At 39.9% G+C, this 26,550-nt stretch overlaps 1 protein-coding gene across 1 annotated transcript in view; it reads left to right on the top strand.

The window, feature by feature from the left end:
- The window catches only part of ANO4 (anoctamin 4), a 482,060-nt gene that overhangs the window by 370,584 nt on the left and 84,926 nt on the right, over positions 1-26,550 (top strand). The window contains exons 16-20 of the mRNA XM_079935996.1: positions 3,091-3,146; positions 5,385-5,506; positions 8,669-8,803; positions 9,881-9,977; positions 15,385-15,445. Of these exons, the coding sequence (XP_079792122.1) occupies positions 3,091-3,146; positions 5,385-5,506; positions 8,669-8,803; positions 9,881-9,977; positions 15,385-15,445 (471 nt within the window). The remainder of the gene's footprint in view (positions 1-3,090; positions 3,147-5,384; positions 5,507-8,668; positions 8,804-9,880; positions 9,978-15,384; positions 15,446-26,550) is intronic.

Here is a 26,550-nt window from a genome sequence, read left to right as displayed (position 1 = left end):
AATACTGTCTGTAAACATGACTTATAAGGGTATTTCAGTGGAGCAAAAATTACCACTATGTAAGTTTTTCAATTTCACTCTGAGTTTATTACAACTCTGAAAATCAAACCTAGTGAAATCCATTTTCAAAATAGAGCAATTAATAGATCAACAAAGGTTTATTTAACAATATAAGTGCATAAAATAAATCTTGAGATGAAGTCATATTTTCAAAACTGGTGCTCAAAGGGGAAGTTACTAAGGTGATAGATTTTAAATATTAACTACTTTCTTACTTTTCAGGTCTGTGATAAATTATCATAAATTTACAAAGGTCATCATGAGAAGTCTCTTATTAGGTCCCCGTGAATCTTATTTTTTCTGTTATTCCGGGATATTTGAAAGTTATTGATGATATATGTAGAATTCTTGATAGAGGCTCCAGAAAATCAAAGCTTTCTACATAATCATTTATTCATTCATTACAGAGGTATTTATTGAGGGCCTCCTGGGTGCTAGACAAAATACAAAGCCCTACGGATATTTGTATTTCAGATGCTTTTCTTAGACATTTAGTGTTAATGTCAAAGCATCTTAAAATACATTTACATGTTACCATGATTAAAAATACATAAACGTTAATTGACCCTCCATCAATAAAAAGTGAATCAGTGCATGTTCCATTTTCCAGTCAGGCTAAGCCTCTGGACTCTCATCAGGATCTCAAGCATGGAGAGACCTCATCTCTAAGCCACTTGAGAGACATCCTTCCAGCCATCTTCTCTGAAGTACATTTTAGGAAGTAGTAGTATTCTTGATCTGAAAGAAACGTTAAAGATCAAAACATTCCACTTCCACTTCTGGCCAAGGTGGAGTAACAGGCACAGGATTTGCTCTCCCACCTGAAACAGTCAAAAAAGGAAAAACAAAAAATGTATGAGATGACTATTTTCAAGACACTGAACATTGGGCAGTCAAGGACAGGGAAGCCCGAGGACAGAAAACAAATGAGGTGAGCCCTACAGTTGCCCCAGCTTACTACAGTGAGATGGTTTCTGGACAGCAACACAGGGAAAAAGAATCCAGGCAGAACCTGGTAGACTCCCTGAGTTGAAAAGATGTTGCTGGGAGTCCAGGGAGACCCAGGCAGCCAGAGTTCACAGGACAACATACCAGAAAGCAGAGAGCTTCCCAGAGAACCCTGAAGATCTGCAGAGGGCCACCTCAAGTATTTAGCAGAGTACCGATTAGTACACACATCAGGAAACTACCCAAGGCCAGAGAAAGAGCAATCCAAAAGGATTTCCAATGAGATTGGAACACCTCTTAATTCACAAAGGATTAAATATAAATGGTCTGAAAATCCCAGTCTAAAATTCAGAAGTTGCCATTAAATTTAAAAAGTAAGACCTGGGCTTCCCTGGTGGCTCAGTGGTTGAGAGTCCGCCTGCCGATGCAGGGGACACGGGCTCGTGCCCCGGTCCAGGAAGATCCCACATGCCGTGGAGCGGCTAGGCCTGTGAGCCATGGCCTCTGAGCCTGCGCGTCCAGAGCCTGTGCTACGCAATGGGAGAGGCCACAGCAGTGAGAGGCCCACGTACCGCCAAAAAAAAAAAAAAAAAAAAAGCAAGACCTAATTTTTTTGCTGCCCGCAAAGAAACACTCTTTAAAGACACAAATAGGTTAAAAGTAAAAGGATCAAAAATATATATATAGCACACTAACCAAAAGAAAGCTGAAGTGGCTATATTGATATCAGACAAAATAGATTTCAGAGCAAAGACTGTTACCAGGGATAAAGAAAGCCACTTTACAATGATGGAGGAGTCAGTTCATCTGGAGGACATAACAATCCTAAATGTTTATATGCTTAATAACAGAGCTTCAAACTACATGAAGCAAGAACTGCTAAAAGAAATAGGCAAGTCCATAATTATACTCAGAGGTTTCAATACCCCTTTTTCAATAATTAATAGAACAAGTAGACAGAAAATCAGTAGGGGTTAGAAGAACTGAACAGTACAGTACAATTAACTTTATTGATCTTTTAGACCACTTTACCACCAACAGTAGAATACCCGTTTTTTAAGTGCACGCAGAACATTACCAAGCGACCATACCTGGGGACATAAAACAAGACTTAATAATTCTTTGACCACAATGGAATTAAATTAGACATCAATAAGACCATCTCTGGAAAATTTACAAATATTTAAAACTAAATATATTTTTAAATAACTCATGGGTGAAAGAAGTCAAAAGGGAAATCAGAAAGTTGCTGTATTCAATGAAAACACAGTATATCAAAAAGTGTGCAATATTTAGGGAGAAATTTATAGCACTATATGCCTATACAGGAAAAGAAATGTCCCAAATTAATGACCTCTCCTTCCACCTTAAGAAATGAGGGAGGGAAAGGAAATTAGATCTAAAGTAATCTAGAGTAGGTAGGTGAAAGGAAATAATAAAAATCAGGGAAGAAATCAATGAAATGGAAAACAAAAAAATAGAGAAAATCAATGAAACCAAAAGCTGGTTCTCTGAAAAAAATTCATAAACCTCTGGTGGACACACCCTAGGGTGACTCCCCAGTGTGTAGTCCCTTCCCCTTAAGTGCGGGTGGAAACTGTGGCTTATATCTAACCAATAAAACATTGCAAATCCACATATCCAATACCCCTCTCCCATTTTATGGATGAGAAAATTGAGGCCTGAGGACAAGAGGACTTTCCAAAGTCATCTCACTAGTCTAATGCAGAGGAGTTAGGTTTGTCCATATTGAAGCTTCTGGATGAAAATGGGAGAGCTCCTGGTGGAAAATCATCTTTTTGGTATGATTAATTCATCCACGTCTCTCAGCGCACGCGCTTCTCTATGCCAAGCTAGGTGTGCTTCACTATTTTGTTTCTGTTTGAAAACCTGATTTTCTAGTCCTTGATTCCAGTTTCCTAGCAGGTGGCAAAACTTTCTAAGCTGTTGTCCCTAAGTAGTTTTGAACCACTTTTGAAAACGTAGATTGTTTTCTCCCAAAACAACCACCCTTACATTAGTCTTACGTTGTGATGATTTCAACTCAGTATTGATTCACATTGGACTTTTTTATTGTTACAGGTCTGAATCGTTTGCTTACTAATGGCTCCTATGAAGCTGCATTTCCTCTGCACGAGGTATTGTCCTGCCTTTTCTCCTTCTCTGTCAATTCCGTGTTATTAAATCAGCTTCTGGGGATAGTGATTAATTGAGTTTGTTGATGTGATATTTGTTCAGAATAATTTGTTCAGTGGGTAGTGGGGGAGGGCCTATTTGCATTGTGATATCTCTCCCCCAGCCTGGATTTATTTCTCTCTGTCTTTTTATTCTAATTGCATGAGTACTTGAATCAAGAGTCACTCAGCGTGAATTTAGAGGAATAGCTGAGGGACCGCAAGTCATAAAATGAAAGAGGCATTGAAAATTTGCATGAGGCGCCAGACCCAGCGGGAAAATGTCTCTGAAATATATAGTCTCTGCAACAAAAAATTTTATAGCTAATCCTTAGAGAGTGGGAGGAAGCCATTTTGCAAAGTCTCTAGGAACTAAAGGATGATAAATAGAAATTAATAGTATTGTACTTATTGTTGCTTAAGACATATAAATTTTTATATTCTTATTTACTACATGGTCTTTGTCATCTATTAGGACTTTTATAAATGTAACTGTGATTACCCTTAACTCTGTTTCCCCCATTAGACTTTGGGTAATTTAACCCAGAATTCACTTTATATACATGGGTTTTCAGGGACGTAATTCTCATGACTGGTGAGAGATTACTGTCATTTTCATGGTACTGAACCTGTACCAGTCGCAGTACAACACAGAGAACACAAAGATAAATATCAGAGCCCATATCCTCTAGGACCTCACACAGTAGCCAGGGTGAAACTACAGTTAGAGAGAATTTCAGAAAAATCTTCTATGGGAAACAATGTTAACAGTTGGCCAATTAAGCTTGGAGGACAGTTCCAACTATCCACCCATGGCAAGTCTTTCCAAAATATATTTCTTATTTGGCTTATGGTGTTTCTTCTCTTGATTTTAAACACCAGAAGGATGGAGAGGATGGTGTCGAATTTTTAAGCCTTTTTCATTAAGGAGACTAGAGGCTTTCGTCTGAGGCCCTATTATAGACAGCCATGAAACCTTTGTGGAGTGATCCTTTTTGTGTAACAGAAGCAAACATTTTGACACAAAGGTTTTCTGGAGTCACACACAGGTGTTTCTGAATGTTAAAGACAGATGTCCCCAAAGCATATCATGTGGTTATTAGTTGGCATTGCCCCCCAAAAAAGGGTTGCAGTGATGACTGCATCCTCCCCCTGCCCATCCCTTGCCCACGGTAAGGGCAGTGTCTGAGCAGCGGTAGGTGGACAGAAGTTTCTGTGCAGGCAAGTGGGTGGTGGGCATCTTGCTAAAGCCCTGTATTTTATAAAAAGAGAGCTTCCAAATTAGTAATAGCAGCTGCAGTAATAACATAATCGCTCTTTTGAATTTTTGCTCTCAGTTTAACTTGATTATATTATTTGACCACATAACAGCCTTTGGAGGCAGGAAGGGCAGCTCTTGTTGCCTTGTTTTATGGTAAAAATTTAAATAGAGGTTTAGAGAAATGTTAGAGTGAGTTCGTGTTGAGCTGAGCTAGAACCTGAGTTCCTTGTCTCTCGGGCCTGTTCACTTTCCACTAAGAAAGGGCTTCTCGAGTTAAAATGTCAAAAATTAGTTCACCTCCAGAAAGTACCTGTTCTATTTGTGAAACTAGCATTTCTACTAACTGAACTTAGAAACGCCCTACTCCACTGGCCCACGGTCTCCTCATTTGTTCCGTGAGGAGGTTGAATTATATTTGAATTATTGTAATTTTTTAGCTAACTTACCACTCTTGCATTCTGGGGTTTTCTTACAGACAGGACCATCTGACCAGGTTACAGCTATGGCTGTTTACCAACTACTCTATCTTGAGACAAGTGGTAAAGAGAACTCATAAGTCTTGGGCATGGCCTCTGGGGCAGGATGCTCTAGTCATTCAAACCACAGAAGAAACCTAATGAGGCAGGTGTTCATTCCACTATGACCTGGGAATCCAAGGCTCAGAGAGTATAAGATCTCCTAGCTAAAAAGTAACAGAACTGAATTTTAACTCAGTTCAGACCTGCCTGATTCCTGCAAGCACGGGCTTTTTACGACATGGCATCAACATCAAGATTATGTCCAGAATAACTAACCATACTGCTTTCCCTTCAATAGAATGGATCTGTTTTTTCCTCATATCACCCCTGTTGCTACTCCTGCCATAAAGGCTAGTATTACTATCAGCTTTTCCTTTTGGCTTTTGTGGGTATTACCTCACCAGCAGTGGTGTTTTTATCCAGGGAAGTTACAGAAGTAAAAACTCCATTAGAACCCACGGAGCAGTAAACCACCGCCATCTGCTCCATGAGTGCTGGGCTTCCTGGGGCGTGTGGTATAAATACCAGCCTTTGGACCTTGTAAGGTGAGTTTTTAACCAGATGCAAATATAAAGCTTACACAGGCTGATGAGGGCAGACTGTCAACTGGGACAAGCCAACGTTGGGGAAAAACAAAAACGGTCTGCGGTGCACAGCTGACACTCAAATCTGACTTATTCCCAAGAGGGCAGCCTATCAGAGGACATGGGTCGCTCTTGGTAAACCTGACCTCCCTCTGATGAGGCTGGTGTTTCCTCCAAAACAGCCTTGGAAAGGGGCATGTGAGATCAGCCAGGCCTCCCCCAAGATTCCATAAGAAGCTCATCACCCGTGTGACTGTTAATGACAAATTATCAGTAACAGTTATAGAGAGGTAACACTGCTTGCATATATTAGTGACAAATGGAATATTAGTTACTATTATGCAAGTAGGAAATAGAGGGTGCTGTCGTTCTAATAAATTTCAGGCTTACTTTAATTTTCACTTAAAACTAATAACCTTTAAAGATTGTTTTAATTCTGCAAGTCAAAAGAGTATATCTGCTTTTAACCTATGATATTTGTGCAGTGAAAATGTGGGTTTTCTTTAACTGTCTGTGTATGCCCAACTTTCTGCCATGGAGGCATTATACTCTGACATCTCATTATTTATTTAGAGACCGATTATTAAGATTGAGTAGTAACAATCCACACTTCATGGATTCCTTACTAAAAAGAAAGTCATGTCTCATTTCCTAGACTGGCCAGATTTATTTCACTTTTCCCTGAGCCCTTCAAAAATGATGCCAGAGGAAAATGAAATAATAAGACAACTCACTTTACATTTCATCTCCCCGGAGTCCTTGTTACAAGGGTTTACTCCTGTTGACCCAAGGCCATTGACGAATTGTGTCCCCTTCTCTGTGTGAGTAACAGATGATCCAGATGATCTGGGCGAGTGGACAGTATTTTCTGAGATGAGATCACTTGCCTTTGACGAGTCTCAGTATACGATAAAATAGTAGGGAAACAATATCAAAGCCAATTCTCTTCCCAGCCTGAGTCCCATGTCACAGGATTACATCGATTAAAAACTACAGAAGATTGCTGCAGGCAAAGCAGCTCCCATCCGTGACAGTTTCTTGATTAAGATTTTATCATTTTTCAGTAAGTATTAATTAACTGCCCATTGTGTTCCTAGTACAATGCTAAGTACTGTTGGCAAAGACACACAGAAGCCATGGTCTCTGGCTTTGAGAAATGCACAGTTTCCTTCAGGAAAACCAGCCCTGCAAACTTGAGACAACTGTAAAACAAGACCATGCATAATTTGGTAACATGTGTGATGGAGGCCAAAAGTTTTACAACAATTAAGAAAAACGGAAAGGATGGATATGGGCCAGTGCCCCTGTGGAAGGTGCGGAGCTGAGCCCTGGAAGAGCAGTGGGATTTGTGTTGGCCAAAGGGAGGGGACATGAAAAGCACAAGCAAGGTTTGAGTGGAATGAAGTTGTGGAGCAACTGGGGAATCTCATCTCTTAAATAGTCCTTGTCCTATATCTAGATTTTGCTTCCTCCATATCTCTGGAATCTGGCCACACCCCACCACCTCCTCTACCACTGCTGCTTCCTTCACCTGTGACCTGGACTATGGCTGTTTTCCCCTATGTGGTCTCCCTTTTTCCTTTCTGGCCCTTCCACTCCATTCTCCACCCTGGAGACAGAATGTGAAACTGGTCATGTCCCCAGATTGGCTGCAGTCCTCTCATGGCTTTTCATTTTTCTCAAGAGAAAAATCAATGCATTTAGCATGGTCTGCAAGGCCCATCGAGGCTTCTCCTGTGCCCACCTCACCAGCCCATTTCTTATTATCAGTGTTCCAGCCACACCACCCTTATTTCACCTGGTCCCTCCTATCACACGGCCTTTGTAGGTTCTGTTCCCTCTGCTGGAAGCACTCTAGCCCACCCCTAACCCCACCCAGTTAACTTTCATGCATCAACCCAACAGTCATGTCCTCAGAGAAGTCTTCCCTGGCTAGAGTTGTCAGATGACTTTGTTATACGCACTTATCGTATTGTGTTCCCCTCCTTTGTAGCCCTTTTCCCAGTTTTGTAATTATAAGCTTATTTCTTTAATTGATTGTCACCCTGCAAGCTTCATAGGAGGAGGGACCAAGCTTATTTTGCTCGCCATTGTGTTCTCAGAACTTAGCACAGTTTTTGGCACATAGTAGGTATTTTTTAATTTGTTGGATGGATAACTGAATATTTGTGTATATGAATCTATGTTGGAAAAGTCTTCTGGAAGTGGAAGGTTTCTGTTGGGACACAATAGAAGATAGGATAAATAAATAATCCATGCTTTTAGGAGCCATTGAGTACTCTAGGAGGCAAGCAGCAGACAGCATTTGGAAACATGGTTAGCATTCGTTTAGAAGGAGAATAAGAAATAATTCGAATATTCTTACATTGGACTAAGAAGTAATTAACTTCTAAGTTATGAAATTTAGCTGTTGAAGGGCATAGAAAACACAATAATGATATTTAAGAAATAAAAACCAAACTTCACAGACCACAGGGCACTAGGCAGGCTGGTTAGTCTCAGGAAAATATCTTATAGAGGTAGATATCAATGCCTGTGAAGAGTCATCACTTAAAAGGGAAAGTTGCTCTCAGAATTGATTCATGTTGAATCTCAGTAATTAGAGTTCTTTCTTTGTAACATCTTATGATTCTAGCATTTTAAACATCTTGTAAAACTACAAAATATTGAAAGCGGTGTTTAAAAGTTTTTCACAGTAATTTTGTTTACTATTTTAAAAAATATATGTAATTATAATACATGCATTACAAACAAACACACTCAGAAATGGCAAAACTGAGATTATGTGTTGGCACCAACTCTTCAAATTCCCCTGGTTCCTTGTCAATAACAGTATCATGTATAACTTCCTGAATGATCTGGGTTTATTCTGTGTTTTCAGAACAAGCTTGCATACAATCCTGTTCTTTTACGGAAGGGTTCATTCTATTTCTGATCTAGAGTAATAGGAAAAGAAACTTAAGTCCAGAGCTTAAATTTGGTCAAACGTTCCATTCTCTCCGCTTACTTTGTCTGCATGGTTATCAGCAAAACCACAACAAAGTAAAATGACTGAGCAAAATGTTATAATGCCTAACTTTAAACACTTCAGTATAATTTGCAAGGCTGCTGTGTCTTAAACAGGCGGTACTTCGGAGAGAAGATTGGGCTGTATTTTGCCTGGTTGGGCTGGTACACCGGCATGCTCTTCCCAGCCGCTTTCATTGGATTATTTGTCTTTTTGTATGGAGTCATAACTCTGGATCACTGCCAAGTCAGGTACGGGGAGCTCTGGGTGAGCCTGCCTTTGCTTATATTTGGAGTTGGGCATTTGTGTTTTGGGGTGTTCACAGACGATCGGCCCACTTAGCTATTCATTTTAACTTCTTTCCAATCTCTCCTGGAAAAATTCAAAACGTTCACTTCACCAGGTCTGCCCATCCATTGCCCTTGTTGCTGTGGTCTCCAGCTACCAAGGAAGCAAAGCTCACATTTATGGGTATACAAGCCACTACGTATCCACAGAACAAATCACTTTCCTTCACTGGCTCAAAGTTGCTCTTTTTCTGACTTTTTCACCTTTTTCTTTCTAACTAATACTGCAAAATAGTGGATTAATCATCCTTTTTTTTTTTTTTTATCAATTGTGTGTTCTTACAAGGACCCTGTAAGCTGGAAAGACATCTCACCAACTTGCTGAAACCTTGTGAATGATTCAGTGTTAACAATTGTTATCTTGGCTCTTTTGCTAGAATATAGTTTAAGGTATTCATAGAGATCTTCGTACAAGGCCAGACAGTGATCTTAAATAATAAATAAATGTGCCTTTTAGAAGTGACTGCAAAAATAAAAGTGACCTGCAAAAATATTTTAATTTCTGGGGAAATTGTTAATGAGATGTGGTTTTCTCCCAGAACTACTCCCTAGTATTTTTATTTATTCCTCCATAATTTATCCTTATTTATCATGCACATAGAAGTTAAGACTGACACTGTGAGGTATCTCATTGTTCCCATAATTCAGTATGAAATCGCTTCCAACCTGTGCAGTGTTGTGAATGACTTCTGTATAACCTGAGGTATAAACAATCAATGCTTTGCTTCATGTATTTTCCTGAGCTTAACTAATTAATATGTAAAAGCCAAGAAACAGCCTCATAAATACGTAGGTTTATCAAACTATTAAACTGTGCAGGGACTTGTTTATATTAATAACTAAGAAAAGACTAAGAAGCTTCTGAGGGCAAAAATTTAATCTACTGAATCTTATTTCCTGGTCGACTATTCTGGTGAAATTGAAGGAGAAAAAAATGCTGTTATGTCATCAAAAAGGGTCCTTTTTTGTTCTCTTTTCCAGTAAAGAAGTCTGCCAAGCTACAGATATCATCATGTGTCCTGTGTGCGATAAATACTGTCCATTCATGAGGCTGTCAGACAGCTGCGTTTATGCCAAGGTAATTTCAACTAGGCAGCATTTTAGTCAGATTGAATTTATTTATTTGTTTGTTTGTTTATATAAATTTATTTACTTATTTTTGACTGTGTTGGGTCTTTGTTGCTGCGTGCAGGCTTTCTCTAGTTGTGGCGAGTGGGGGCTACTCTTTGTTGCGGCGTGGGGCTTCTCATTGCGGTGGCTTCTCTTGTTGCGGAGCGTGGGCTCTAGGTGCACGGGCTTCAGTAGTTGTGGCACGCGGGCTCAGTAGTTGTGGCTCGTGGGCTCTAGAGCACAGGCTCAGTCGTTGTGGCGCATGGGTTTAGTTGCTCCATGGCATGTGGGATCTTCCTGGACCAGGGATCCAACCTGTGTCCCCTGCATTGGCAGGCAGATTCTTAAGTACTGTGCCACCAGGGAAGTCCCAGATTGAATTTAATATACACCTTCCTGAGAGATGGTGGTGACCACATTCTCTCCGTCCTTTCTGGTCTTTGATTCTCAAGTTTACCTTGTAGGAGAGACTTACCTTCATCATTCAGTATTCTAATTCAGATATTCGTTTTACTGTATATGTATTTAAAATGTATTTGGCTTTAATTATTATCACAGGAAGCAAATAGAACAGTTGATGGAATCCGAGAAAGTTAGGTTCAAATCTTGACTGTGCTGTTTACCACTTGTCACTAGAGGGACATGTTATTTAACCTCTTCTGAGCCTCAGTGTTCTCATCTGTAAAATGGAGAACATGATACTCATTTCACATGACTGCTTTATAAGACATGTGATAATGAGCGTAGAGTGCTTAGCAAATGGTAAGGTCCCAGTAAGTGACAACTGCCATTATTTTCCTCCTCTTCATCATCATTATTGTCCAAAAGACCTAGATTCAAGTTCAGGTCAGCTACTTACCTCCTTGACCTTGCACATGTACAGACTCTTTGAGCCTGAGCTTTCTCTTCTCTAAAATGCAGGCAGTGATACCTGCCCTCTTTGCCCCATGGCATGTCATGAGGACCAAAGAAGATAGCATATGTGAAAGTGCTTTGGAAAAAAAAATACATAACACCATTATGTCTATATGTTATTACATACCCCTTTCTGATGTTACACCTCACTTTATTAAAATTTTAGACACATTCATCAAATTTCTAGAGTTCATTACTGAAGGGCAGTATCGCTAATGCAAAGCAGTGGCTGGAGTATAGACTGATGAAGAATTTTTAAGACCCACTGCCTATCAGCTTACCCAGATTCCAGGTATGAAAGGGCTTGGCAGATTTTATGTAACCTCTACAATCACTGCAGCTTGGATCCGTCTAATTATACTGTTGGCATTGCAGACTTTTGCTCAATTTAAGTGTGGGTACATTAGATAGGCAGCCCAGGATCCCACCCATCCATGCTGTCTCTAGCCCTGTAGGTGGCCAGTCTGGTGGGAGGAACAGCAGCCAGCTGTGATTTTACAAAGATTTGGGCTTTTAGTATGTGCTGCAAGGGACCAGAAAAGCCCAAAATACTCTCCCTTCCTTTGGAGAACATACAGATAGACCTGCCTGGATGAGGACAAATTCAACAGAGTGAGCTTGGGAAATAGAGATGTGGTGAGACTCAAAAGAGGTTGGTCAGTAATATAATTTTGCTTAAAGATCATGAGTTAGGGGCTTCCCTGGTGGCACAGTGGTTGAGAGTCTGCCTGCTGATGCAGGGGACACGGGTTCGTGCCCCTGTCCGGGAAGATCCCACATGCCGCGGAGCGGCTGGGCCCATGAGCCATGGCCGCTGAGCCTGTGCATCTGGAGCCTGTGCTCCGCAACGGGAGAGGCCACAACAGTGAGAGGCCCGCGTACCGCAAAAAAAAAAAAAAAAAAAAAAAAAAAAGATCATGAGTTAAGCACGAATGACTCAGGTGTAAAAATTCTGCTTTGGGGGAATCTCAGAAGCCCAGTTTTGTTTGTTTGTTTGAGCGATGCTGTTTGTTATGTTAAAGATCTGCCTTGAGTGAAATTCCTTTTTTTTAGGGGAGCTGTAATAATTCCTTAAAATAATCATCATGGATAGTTTAGCGTGCTCAGGTTTTATAGGGCCTTCGTTGGTCGGTCGTCCTACCAAACTCTCTAGATCTAAAACGATAATAATTATAATAATAGCTAGGCAACCTACATTTATTATTTCTAATTCTCACAGCAACTTCAAGGTAGGTGTTATTATTCCCATTTTACTCAGAGACTCAGAGAGGTAGAAGTTGTTTATCGGTGGTCACACAGCAGCAAGTCGCTGCCTCTTGGTTTATCTGAGTATAAAACACGTCGTCGTGCCATACTGAGCTTCAAGATGCTTAGATTCTAAATTTTGGATTTGGCCTGGCCTGGAAACTTAGTAAAAGGAAGGCTTAAGGGCCTCAGAATGAAATAACTGAAGTTAGACAGAGTCTCCTTTTGAAATGCCGGACTGATTTAATGAGACTGAGGATGCATAGAAATATTGGATCAAGGAGGAGCCCAGATCCAAGTCAGTCAGCAGCTCTTGTGCTCATCAGGAATGTTTTATCCCTGACCCTCGCACTTGTACTTGCAAGGGTCAGAAACTCAATCAAACCGGCTTAAGCAGAAAGGGATTTACTGGCTCTTTTCACTGCAGAAGATACTAGAGCAGCTCACACTGTCCGAGCAGCAGAACCTCATGCCGAGAACTGGTCATCCAGGCCCTCAGATCTCACTCTCTGGCCGCCTGTCTATGTGATCATTCTGTAGACAGGTGCTCTTCTCATGACGGGAGAGATGGTTGCTGACTGTCACAGCCTCCACAGGCCTCCATCTTCCTTCCTGTATCTCCCTAAACATATTTGCACGTTTATTTTAAACTCTTGACCTGCTGTTACAGAATGTCTGTTTCAGAAGGTGTATATTGCCTACTTTGGAATTTTTTGGAGGCAGCTGTCTTCCCCAGATATTCTGTGATTTTGGCCCGTGGGTGCTTGTCCCATGGAGGTATCGACCACTTTGGGTGAGGGTCAGAGGCCAGGTCAGTCCTGGTGAGTTTACAGAGAGAAGAGGACAACGTGTCCCAGGCACCACTGTGCGCTGTCGCTCTGTCAGAGGGCTTTTCTGGTCAGTTTCATTTGTAAGCCTGCTTAGAACAAAGCAGAATTGGAAGGAGGCGCTCTCCCTTGATTGTAACTACCAGCCCTGGGGTTTAAAAGGGAAAGGACCGAGAAGTGAATGTTCGAGGCCAGCCGGCCACGCAGCACCTACATTCATCATCTCTCCGATAAAGCAGCGGGACTCTGGGCGTCCCTGATATTACCCCCAAGAATACCAGCACTTGTGATTTGACCTGTTGCAGCTGATTTCTGAGGGAGGGGAAACTAATTTTCCAATGCCATTGAGGGAGAGGCTAGACTGGAACTTACGTATTTCTCTAACCTGTGTTCTCACTCTGCTTGAGAACCACTACCACTCCCCACCATCTCTCTCTCTCTCTCTCTCTCTCTCTCTCTCTCTCTCTCTCTCTCTCTCTCTCTCTCTCTCTCTCTCTCTCTCACACACACACACACACACACACACACACACACACACACCAGCTTAAGGCAACCTTCTGTTTCCCCTGGCATTTCTCAGGATCTTGGTTTGTGTGTTTGTGTGTTTTGTCAGTTCCTGAAATCTGCTCTCCTGCTTCTCCAGGTTTGATTTTGGCAGAGGGAGCCATTAGCCTGTCCTAGCTTACCATCGTAGGAGGAACTAGAAGTCCCTATTAATTCACCCTGATTCACATATTTCCAAATCGGTAACTGCAGCGGGGAAATGTGTCTCTCCAAGTGTTTTCATACCAGTTCCAGGGAAGGACTCCGATTGGTTGTACTTGAGCCATGTTACCCAGAGAAGGAGGAAAAATGATCCCCACAACCTAAAACAATGACAACCACAATCCATTCCAGAATCTTCCCTGATGGTGCAGGGAGTGTCCACCAGGAAATACCCTAGGAGGGAGCACAAACCAACCACTTACCACCAAGGCTTTCGGGCTTGGTTTGATGCTGACCACCTGATATACGTAGTGTAACACTCCTTCTGGCATCGAAATAAGTTGGCTTTAGACTTTTGTCTCACACTAGGTGTTTGAATGCTCTCTATCTCTCCTGTGTTTAAAGAAAGAAAAGTCATAAACTTTTGGAAAATTTTGAAATACTTCACAATCTGATATAATAGGAAAAGACCTGTTTATACTTGGCACGTTCTCCAAGGGACAGTAAAGTATACTTTATAGAGAGCTATTAAGCACCAAAAAAAAAAGGTTATGCTTTACGAACGTATCAGTCATCATTTCAGTTTGGCTTGATGTTGGTGTGATTTATCCTGGAGGTGGAAATGAGCTTGGCAGTGTTACAGTGAAAAGAGATATTTTTGCTTTCTGCTATGATGATTGCAATAGAATAGATTATTCTAGCAATAAAGTATTTGCTAGCTGTCTTTGTGTTATGTGTAAGAGGTAAATGTAGTGATTACCTGAGGCTTTAATAAAGGTAGAAGTGGTTTGTGTTAATGGGTTGCTCTTCTTTATAATGCCATAGTCCGGGGGCAGCCCAGAAAACGTTTGCTCAAAACTACACACACAAAATGGCCATGTTTTCAAAGAGAATAAATGAAGCATTAAAAATAGTGCTGGGGAAATCAGAAACCTTTACAGCAGCAACATTAATACCTGCCTGGTCTTTTTTCTTTTTTAAATTTACTTATATTTGGCTGTGTTGGGTCTTTGTTGCTGTGCAAGGGCTTTCTCTAGTTGCGGCGAGCAGGGGCTACTCTTCGTTGAGGTGCACAGGCTTCTCATTGAGGTGACTTCTCTTGTTGCGGAGCACAGGCTCTAGGCGTATGGGCTTCAGTAGTTGTGGCACGTGGGCTCAGTAGTTGTGGCACGTGGGCTCAGTAGTTGTGGCTCGCGGGCTCTAGAGCGCAGGCTCAGTAGTTGCGGCGCACGGGCTTAGTTGTTCCGCAGCATGTGGGATATTCCCGGACCAGGGCTCGAACCCGTGTCCCCTGCATTGGTAGGTGGATTCTTAACCACTGTGCCACCAGGGAAGCCCCCTACCTGGTCTTAAATATAAATCTATCCACATGAGATAGGCATGTGTATTAGTTTTTATAGTGTGCGAAAGGAAATTCTTAACAGCACCATTGGGGCTGCTGATAAATGCTAAACTAAGTGATAGCCACATAAATGGAACAAATTCTCCTTTCTGTATCCAAACTATTTCACAGAAAAAATCCCTTCTTCCTTATGGTCCAAAAGGAATATCCCCCAAAGAAACCCTGTCAAATTCATTGCATTGTCAGAGCTATTTTTACAGAACGTGAAAAAAAAAAAAAAAACGTGAATTGCAATATTATATATAGGAAATTAGTTTAACTGTGACTCATAATGTTCCCAGGTAACCCACCTTTTTGACAATGGAGCCACTGTCTTCTTTGCTGTTTTCATGGCAGTCTGGGGTAAGTGTTCTACATTCGTATAACTTGTTCCCATCATCTGCTCTATGATATGTTCCTTTAAAGTCTGATTTTGGATATGAGAGGAAGAAGCTTGAGTAAATTCAGTTGGCTGTTGTATTAGACACAAGTCGATAAATAATTCATTTGGTTTATTTTAAAAGTGATGTTGTAGAGGAGAACATGTCTTATTTCTCTTAAGCCTTCAGCAGTTTCATCAGCATTCCATTATTGGAGTAAAATTCACCTTCTGTTGGAGACAAAAATAAAGCCTATGGTATACCAAAAGGTCTGCTGACACCTGAATACCCATCTCAGTATATATAGGACTTTCTGTTGTGAGTGGAATCTTTTCATCTAATATGTGAGCACCCACCTCTAGGCTTCTTCCAGTTCTGGTCAAAATGACTCCTCATAAACAAAATCTACTCACAATACGGAACTGAGTCCTTCTACATCACTTCACGCCAATAGCCCTATAATAACAAGGTATGATAGAACATTCACTTAAAGAATTCCTTAGCCCAAAGAAGTTACTTAACCCACTTTTTGGTAAAATGGGTTTAATAATATCTTCCTAGTCAAATAATTATAGAGCTCTAATTTAATAGTATAGAAAAGAGTCAGGACAAATACATAATAAACGATGAATGGCGGTTACCTTTGGAGAGGAGGTTACCTTTCGCGGAAGGGTAGGTAGACAGTGATGAGAGTCAGGCCTTTTACACTATATATTTTCCGTTTGGTTTGAATATTTTGACAATGATTATGCATTTTTTCTAGAACTTAAAAAGCCAAAATCTGAATTTTGAGGTTATAGAACTCTACTAACTCAAGCTTAGGTTCACGTTGTTCCTTATGTATGGAATGAATATCAGAATCTTTGCCATCTTTCAGGGCCTAGCTGAAGTGGCATCTTCTCCAGCCAGAAGATGTCTTCCTCCTTTGAATTTCCATACCATTTGGTTTATGCCATTCTTTGGGCACTGATAATGATTTGCATACACAATTTTTCTCGCCAATAGATTCATGGTCCTCAAGGACTATTATGGTCATGGAAAACCTTATGCATTTCTTTTTAAGACAGAGAGATTAATATTCGTTAGATGGATGGATGGATAAATGTATGGATTGGGAAAAAAGAAGGGAAAGAGAAGAAAATTACCAAAAGAGTTTCTTTATAAGACAATAAATACGTTTAAATGGTCTCTTTGGCATGTAGAAATATAAAACCTTGTTTTCTTTGGGAGGTTTGTTCTAAGTATGTTATGTCTTCTTTACCTCAAGCTCTTCAAAAGCAAGTTGTCCCACCCACCGCAGCTCTGTTGAAGAAAAATTTTTGAACCCTATGACTCCAGCCCCTTTTCACCCAGTGGGCATTTGTCCCAAGAATAGTCAAACCATAGGTTGGTGAGTGTCATGAGAGAAGGTTCTGCCCAAACAGGAGCTGGCAATGCCACCCAGAGTCTTATTCTTAAGAATGTGGATTGGCAAATGTGGAGCGACACGAGAGAGTTAGCAGTAGAAACAGGCACTGAAAGATGCAGAGAGGGAAGAAACGGGAGGGAGGAAGGGAGAGAGGGAGATTGAGATTGACCAGCAGGTAGAATTGGGGACCAGGAGGAATTATGAGCAGGTTGAGTTGATGAGAAATTGAACCTAGAAATAAGCAGAAGCAAAGAACTAGTAGAAAAAATTAGAATAGAGGGTACAGAAGCCAACTGGTAGCCATCTGGGAGAAAATGCAAGACAATCCCCCAAGAGAAGCAAAGAAAGAATGTGGCCAAGTCATGTTATTAGTGGAGTATCAGGTGAAGACCCAGGGTGTCTTGTGGCTGTAGTCTCTCAAGCTGCTGGCTTCCATATCCTGTCTGAATAGGTCCAGTCTTTTAATTCCCATGGGATTTCTGCCTCCCTTGGTGGACCTTGTGAAAGCCCTCACTATTTATGCTACCCCTTACTGCATCTCTTGCAAGCAAAGGAAGGTAACCATAATAGAGTTTTGGTTACAGGAATGACCTCTCAGGTCAAGAATGTGTATCTGACTTTTCTAGAACATATTAGTATTGGTAACCATGATCATGAAATATAATAAGACATCCAGTACTTCAACTTTGCCATGATCACAAATGAGGAGACTCTGGAAAATGTATTCATTTCCTAAATCAGTGGTTCCCAAACTTTTTCAAGTCATGACACATAGGAAATGATAATATTTGCACAGCATGCTGATGTCCATGAAGGAACCTGCTCATGGCCAGGGATAATACTGCCCTAAGAACCTTAGCCTCCCCCAAAACTGATGGGATTATCACCTCTGGCAGACCTATAATCCATTCCTGGCATACATATTGGGAAGCTCTGTTTTGGGCTACTGGTCTACTGTGTAATAGGTTAATACTTCTGTAGAGAGAGTGGTATTCAGAAGAATTAACACACAAAACTCCCTTATCCATTTCAGTGTTCCACCAATTTTACATATACTTTGGCTGAAATAATATTTTCTTCTCCCACAGTTACCCAGAAGTAAAATTCTGGTAGAATGATAATAGTCTATAAGGTAGAGGTTGTCATCTCCACCCCTCACCCAGTACCACCATTGTAAAGTGGATGGCATCCCTTTCTTGCAAGTTGGAATGTCTTATACTGGGGATAACAGACAGACTTTATTATTTTATCTCTGCCAACCTCAGTGGACTGGTAGTGATTGCCTGGAGCATGGAGGTTGCAAGTAGGTAGACTGGAGATCTGACAGTCCTTGTTCCTCGGAGGGCACTCAGTAAGAAGCTGATAGATGTTTTGTAATAACCTTTGAACAAAGGGAACATTTTAGGGCCATTCCAGGCAACGCAAGCCTGGAATAATTCATTTTCAGAATTGCTTTGTCTTCGTAGACAACTTATTACTTAAATCTTGTATTGTTCCCAGTTTGAGAAAAAGAATCATTTACCCCAGGTGTTTCTTTGTAGATAGGGCTTTGCCTTTTGCAGAAATCTAGAATAGCCAATAACAGTGATAATTAGAATAATAGCATACACTTATTGAGGGCTTACTATATTAAGCATTGTTCAGTATCATCTCAGTTAATCTGTATAGCAACCTTTGAGGAAGGGGATATTACTATTCCCATGTGATAGATGAGAAAATGGAGGCAGTAGCTAGAAAAAAGTGGTAAAGCCAAGAGTTAAACTAGACAAGCTTTTAGCTCCTCCACTCCACTGCTAGGACCATGTGCTGTCTGTAATCCTGTTTGCTTCTGTTTCACGGATCTGAACTTTAAAATAAAAGACTGTTACACTTGTCCCGAGCCCAGTATAAACATGTATCAGTTCTAACGGAGCTCGGTTTAATGGTCTCAGGATCATCCTTTACAGCTGACAAGTTACAACATTTAGGAAAACAAATGCACTTTATTTTCGGGAAATTGCTAGGTATGGAGATGATGAGAACAGATCTAAGGGGTTTACGAGTCCTCAGAAGGGATGGGGTTGGTGTGTCTGTTTTGTTGCCTTTTGCTTTGTATGTTCACCGGAGAAACAATAAGGCTCCATTTGGAAACAGTCTGTAGTTTCTGGAAGGGCCTTTGTGTGGGGTTAGAAATCTTGACAGAACTCCACCACCTTTGTTCCTGTTCACACTCATGTGATGCAGGGCCTCCTAGGGACTATTCTGTGAGCCTAGGGCTTGAATCAGAGTGGCTCTTTCGTCAATGATCATTTTGTTTCAGAAAGATTCAAGGGACAGACAATTATGGTCTAAATTAGCTCTCTCCCTAGGGGAAAAAAAATGAGTCATTAGGGAGTTTGATACTGGCAGAGACTTGCCAGGAAGCATATTATCTCGCTGTTCTTTGTTTCTGTTTTCTTTTTTTCTTTTTTTTTCCTCTTTCAAGTGTTGCCAAAAATTAAATTATCCCCAGTAAACAAACAAATCGAGGTCCTCAGAGCTTTCCAATCAAAATCACAAGATTGTGGTTGTTTAAATGCAAATTCAAAGATTCTGCATATGGTCCCATCAGTAATTTAAGAACGAAGTATGTCTCATTTTTTGAAAATAAATTTTATAATAATTTGCCTTTTGTTTTTAGATATTTACACTAATTTTCATAATCTTATCTATATATCCAATGAAAAACGGTGATTGTATATTCAGAAAATGAATACATTTACTAAATGCCTACTAGGTGTGTAGGTGCAGTCACATATGATACCTCATCAATTTCTCATAACCCACCAGGAAGAAATTCCTATCTCCATCTTATAGATGAGGATATTCAGGCTCAGAGAGGTTATGCAACTTACCTAAGATTAGCCAGCAGATGGTAAGTGATGGAGTCTGGATTTTAAACCAGATTTTGTCTGCCAAACTCCGGAGTCATTCTGAAGTATGTCCACTGTGGCATTCACCTCCTATAGGATGTTATAAGATTTCATTACTCAGCAGACAGTGCATATTCACTGTCCCTTGGCACTGGGCATACCTAAAAAATGAGTAAAGTGTGATCTCTGCTTTCAGAAGTTGGTAATTATAATGCTAGGTGTTAAGTCCAATTTATAAAGAGACAGTGAGGGTCCACGCAGCCAACTTCCTGAGGCAAAAAGGAAAAGCAGAAAAGCTTTTACCCAAGAATAGATATTGGAACCAAGTCTTAAATTTGCCAGGCAAATAAATGGAGTTGGGGGAGGTATGAATAACATTCTGAGCTGAGAACAGTGTGAGCAAAACTCTGAAACGAATGCTTAGACATTACATGTGCTAGGGACATAGATTGTGTCCTGGTTTCCTAGGGGGTGCTGTAACAATATACCACAAACTGGGTGGCTTAAAACCCCAGAAAGTTATCCTTTCACAGTTCTGGCGACGAGATGTCTGAAATCAAGGTGTCAACAGTGTTGGTTCCTTTGGGAGACCCTGTGTGAGAATCTGTCCCGTGTGTCTCTCTTAGATTCTTGTGCTGGCCAGCAAACCCTGGCATTCCTTGGCTTGGAGAGAACATGGCTCCAATCTCTGCCCCCCATCTTCACCTGCATTCTCCTCGTGTCTCTGTTGTCTTCACGTGGTGGTCTTCTTATATAAGGACACGAATCATATTAGATTAAGGGCCCACCTTACTCCAGTATGAACTCAGCTTGTTAATCTGCAGTTATTTTATTTCCAAATAAGGTGACATTCTGAGGTTGGAGCTTAGGACACCAACATATTTTTTTGCAGGGGGGACACAATTCAGCCATAAAAGAGTATATGTTGAAGCCTGAGTTCTGTTTATCACACAACACCTGTACCACAACAGAGAACCATGGCTTCACCCTGTAGGCAGCAGAAAGCCAGCTGAAGTTGTAAACTGGGGAGTGACATCATCAGTTGTGTTTGGGAAGCAACTGTGGCAACAGTGTGGGGAGGGGTGAAAGTGGGGACCAATAGGTAGCAGGTAGCCACTAAGAAGGCTGTTCCAGTGCTCAGTTAAAACATCATGCAGAATTGGGTGTCAGGGAAGATCTTAATTACAGAATAAAAAAATATATATTGGGCTTCCCTGGTGGCTCAGTGGTTAAGAATCCGCCTGCCAATGCAGGGGACATGGGTTCGAGCCCTGGTCAGGGAAGATCCCACATGCCACGGAGCAACTAAGCCTGTGCACCACAACTACTGAGCCTGTGCTCTAGAGCCTACGAGCCACAACTACTGAGCCCACGTGCCACAACTACTGAAGCCCGCATGCCTAGAGCCCATGCTCTGCAACAAGAGAAGCCACCACAATGAGACGCCCATGCACTGCAACGAAGAGTAGGCTCCGCTCACTGCAACTAGAGAAAGCCCGTGCACAGCAACAAAGACCCAATGCAGTCACAAATAAGTAAAGATAAATAAATTTTTTAAAAAACAAATATATTATAAACATATATAAACATATACATAAATATATTTTCCTTGCTTTAGTTGTTTGTGACAGACAAAAATTGGAAATAACCTAAATATCCAACAATAGAATGGTTAAGGAAATTATAAGTAGCCATTAAAAATCGTCTTTCCAAGCATATAATAATGTAACACAAAGCTATATTTAACTTTTTTTAATATAGGATACAAAGTATACAAATAAAGTGTGATTTCAGGTATAGAAGCGTCACCAACTCCAAAGTCCTACTGCTCACTGCATGACAGGCCAATAAATCGAGAGATGATATACTGGGGCAAAGAATAGTGACTTTATTCAAAAAGCCAGAAGACTGAGAAGATGGTGGACTGGTGTCCCAAAGAACTATCTTGCCTGGATTTCGATGGTAGTTTCTTTTGTAGAACAAAGAGGGGGGAGGTGAGGAGGAAGAATAAAAAAGGCTATAAGTCATTGTAGATATTTCCTAGTTCTGGACAGACTCTGGAAGGGGATGTGTTAATTTCTTCTTACTTGCAGCCATTCACAGTTGGGCCTGGTCAAAATGTTTCCTGTGAGCTAAACAAAGGTATTTTATATTATATTAATGGTGGTGTCCTCTGGGTGATAGGATGATAGGACATTTTTATCAGTTTTAGTTAGGTATAATTCACATAAAATAAAATCCAGTGATTTTAAGTGTACATTTTGACGTTACGTCAAACATATATAGTCATGTAACCGTCACTGTAATGATGACATAGAACATTTTCATTTTCCAGAAAGTTTCTTCAAGCCTCTGAAGTCAGCCCCTTGGCAACCTCAAACGTGCTTTCTATCACTATAGTTTACTCTGTTCTAGAATTGCATACAAATAGAGTCTTTCAGTATTTAGCATTTTGTTTCTGGCTTCTTCCACTAAGATTAAAGCTGTTGAGATTCATTTATATTGTTGCATATGTTGGTAGTTTGTTCTTTATAGTACAGAATAGTATTCCATTGCCTGAAATATACCAAAATTTGTTTATTCATTTTATCCATTTGTTTACCCAAATGTTGATAAACATTTGAATTCAATCCAGTTTTTAGCTATTATGAATACAGCTGAGACTTAACGGCTATTATAAAAATTTTTTGCACATTTGCATAAAAGTCTTTGTATTTATTTCTCCTGGGAAAATAATTAGGAGTGGCATTGCTGGATCATAGAATAAGGGAATATCTAACTTTATAAAAAATTGTTTTCTGAAGTAGCTGTGCTGTTGTGCATTCCCAATAGCATTATATGAGAGCTCCAGGTGTTCCACATCCTCACAAACACCTGAAATTATTAGTCTTTATAATTTTAGTCATCCTAGTGGGTACATAGTGTTATCCCATTGTGGTTTTAATTTGCATTTCCCTGATGACTAGTGATGTTGAACATCTTTCCGTGGCTTGTTTGCAATCTGCACATCTTTAGTGAAGTGTTTGTTCAAATGCCCATTTGTTATTGGGTTGTTTGTCTTCTTATTTTTAAGTTAAAAGAGTTATTTATATAATCTGAGAAGTCCTTTAGCATACTATGTTTGCAAATATTTTTCCCAGTTCGTGGCTTTCATTTTTATGTTCTTAATGGTATCTTTTAAAAAGCAAGCGCTTGCAGGGAGATCAGCTCGGTGCTTTGTGACCACCTAGAGGGGTGGGGTAGGGAGGGTGGGAGGGAGGGAGACGCAAGAGGGAAGAGATATGGGAACATATGTATATGTATAACTGATTCACTTTGTTATACAGCAGAAACTAACACACCATCGTAAAGCAATTATACTCCAATAAATGTGTTAAAAAAATAAAATAAAAAATAAGAATAAAAATAAAAAGCAAGTGCTTGGAATTCACTGGCAGTCCCGTGGTTAGGACTTCATGCTTCCAACTGCAGGGGGTACAGGTTTGATCCCTAGTTGGGGAACTAAGATCCCACATGCCTTGTGGCATGGCCAATAAATAAATAAATAAATAAAGTTTAAAATGAAAAATAAATAAAATAAAAATAAAAGGCAAGAGTTTTTACTTTTGATATATTCCAATTTAATTTTTTCTTTTATTCTGTGATTTTTGTTTTTTTAAGAAATCTTTGCCAAACTCAAGGTCCCTAAGATTTTCTTCTAGAGAGCTTGTAGTTTTAGAACATATATTTAGGTCCATGAGTTATTTCAAGTTGATTTTTGTATATAGTGTAAGGTAAGGGTCAGATCCATTTTTTTTGCATATATGGATATCCAGTTGTTCCAGTACTACTTGCTGAAAGATTATCCTTTTCTTCCTTGAATTTTCTTGGCATATTTTGGTTGAAAATCAGTTGGCCATGTATAGGTCTATATGTGAAATTTTTTTCTGTTTGATCTATATGTGTACTTTTATGTAATAATACTGTGTTGATTATTATAGCATAATAGTAAGCTTTGAAATCTTCCTCTTTTAAAAAATTGTTTGGTCTGCTTTAGGTCCTTTGCATTTCCATATAAATTTTAGAATTAACTTGTCAATGTTTACCCTCCAAAAATGCTGATATTTAATTGTGATTTAATTGAATCAATAAATCAGTTTGGGAATACTGAAGACTTACTATCAAATATTCCTACCCATGAATGTCATTTAGCTTTTCATTTATTTAATTTCTTTAAGCAATGTTATGTAATTTCCAATGTACAAGTCTTGCATGTTCTTAGAAAATTTTCCAGAATCATATTGTCTAGTACTCCAATTACATGTATGTTAGACCGCTGAATATTGTCCTACAGGTTACTTATACTTTGGTTACCCTTTTTCAGTCTTTTTAGTCTTTGTGTTCTCCAGGCTCCTTTTTATATTGTTTCTGTTGATTTGTCTTCAGGTTCACTGATCTTTTCTTCTGAAAAAGCTAATCTTCTGTTAATCCTATCCAGTGTATTTTTCTTTTCCTGTCTTGTATTTTTCATCTCAGATTTTAATCAATTGGATCTTTTTGTATATTTTATCACTTTCCCCATTGTGTTCAGGTTTTTATCTACCTTCTTGACATATGAAGCATATTTATAATACAGTTGATTCTTGAACAGCACAGATTTGAACTGCACAGGTCCACTTATATGCAGATTTTTTTTCAATAAATATGTACTGCAGTACTATATGATCAGCAATTGGTTGAATCCACAGATGTGGAACTGCTGATACGGAAGGCCTACTATAAAGTTATATGTGAATTTTTCAACTGCATGGGGGTCGGCACCCCTAACCCCCACATTGTTCAAGGGCCAACTGTAGTTGTTTTGTCATCCTTGCTCTATCATTTCTAGGCTGTCAGTCTGAGATTGATTGAATTTTCTCTTAGTTATAGGTTTTATTTTCCTGCTAATTTGCATTCCTGGTAATTTTTTATTCAGTGCTGGAAAGTGTTGAGTTTTGGGGTTTTGTTGTGTTTCTTTAGTGCTGGACTTTGTTCAGGCATGCAGTTAACTAACTTGCAGCCCTGTTTGATCCTTTTGAAACTTGTGTTTAGCTTGTTTATTGTAAGTCCAGAGACTTACAATAGTCCACAACTAAGGCATCACCTGTATTAGGCCTCTTATAATACCTATGTATTATAATACTCTGCATTCTGACTAGTGGGATTGTGAACTACTTCTGGCCCTCTGTGAACTCTGAGGATTGTTTAGATACCAAGCAGCCTCATGTAGTTTCACCCTATGCATGTCAAGAGTAGAGGGGACCTTGTTGCTGATATTGCAGCTTTCTTTTAGTATAGCTCCTTCCTTTCTGGTATTCTGCCCCATAGGTAATTGCCAACTCACCCTCCCTACTCAATCTCTGTCTCCCCAGCTCAGTAAGACCACTAGGCCCTGTTTTTGTTCTCCCTGCCTGAACTGTATCCTGGGAACTGCCTAGAAGCAATGAGTTGGTATGCTCCTAGGGCCCACCTCATTTATTTCTTTCCTCTCGGTGTCACAGGTTTGCACTGTCTCTTGTCCAGTGCTGATAACAGCTGTTTCTTATATTGTAGTAGTTAATCCTCATGAGTGGAAGGGAAAGTCCTCAGCCTGCTGCAGTTTAATGGCTTCTTATAGAAGGGAAGCATATGCTCAGACAAGGCCTCAGAGAATTGTGGTTCCCTGGAGAAACTGCCATGATCCATGGTGTCTCCTAGGCAATACCAGTTCAGAAACACTGTTGGAATACCCAGAGCTAACCTGACCTGGGGATACAGACGCTTCTAAACTCTGCAAACACCAGTGCATAAGCTAGTATGTGAAAATACAGGTATATGGTAGTGAATATTATTTTATAATGACCATCACATTATTCCTCTGTCAGGAAACTTGGGAAACCAAATTAATCACCATATGTTGTTTGAGCATGGGAATCAGTACAGCTAGCAAAATCCCTAGAACATTGAAAGAATGCAAGTAATAATTGTTAAATGAACAAAAGAGGGGAGCAAGAACTTTTTTTTTTCTGCTTGATTAATCATTCTTATCCCATGTCAGGATACCTTTCTAATATCTACATTAGATGAAACTACCAAATTTGTGTTCTTAGGCCCTTGTTTTTCCTCAGCTACCCTTGTTTTTCCCCTATCTGGACACACTGACTTTCTCCAGAAGAGGTCCTAATGCCAGTAATAGTTTTGGCTTCTTAAAATGGAGTCACATTCCTGTCCTTCCTGGATCCTGAGATTACCCTCATCTTGGCATTTTAGAGTGTTTCACAAACTCTCTAGTCACTCATTTATATTCATTTGCATTATTACTTCCAATGGCCTACCTCAAATGTTGCAAATTAGCAACCCATAAAAATATTCTGTTTGGTTTTCACCAATTTTTAAAATATATGAATAAACTCTTAACATTTTAAAATTGAGATAGTCCATGTGAAAATACATTTTCATAGTTCCTTTTGAAAAATTTGAAGAACTTGCCACAGCAGAATCAATGAGAACTGAGAAAAACCTACCACTTTACATGGTGCATACCCTTCCCAATTTGTCCCAAACCCCACCACTCCCTATTGTATGGCTTCTTCCAGGTTTTGTACTGATCTGACCCATTTAGCATTTGAGTTTGTGACTTCTAACTAAGCTCACTCATTGTGTGAAGATTTTACAAGTTAAGCTCTCAGGATGTGACTTATTCCTTTATTTCTAGGTTCTTGAAAAGCACATCATTTAAACTTCTCTGCTCTACCCAGCATGGCTCTCATTCAGATTCAGTGGAAAAGTCAA

The sequence above is a fragment of the Stenella coeruleoalba genome (assembly GCF_951394435.1).
Source record: "Stenella coeruleoalba genome assembly, chromosome: 11".
Classification (NCBI taxonomy): domain Eukaryota; kingdom Metazoa; phylum Chordata; class Mammalia; order Artiodactyla; family Delphinidae; genus Stenella; species Stenella coeruleoalba.
The sequence above is the reverse complement of the archived record's forward strand: the minus strand, read 5'-3'. Positions and strand labels throughout refer to the sequence as shown.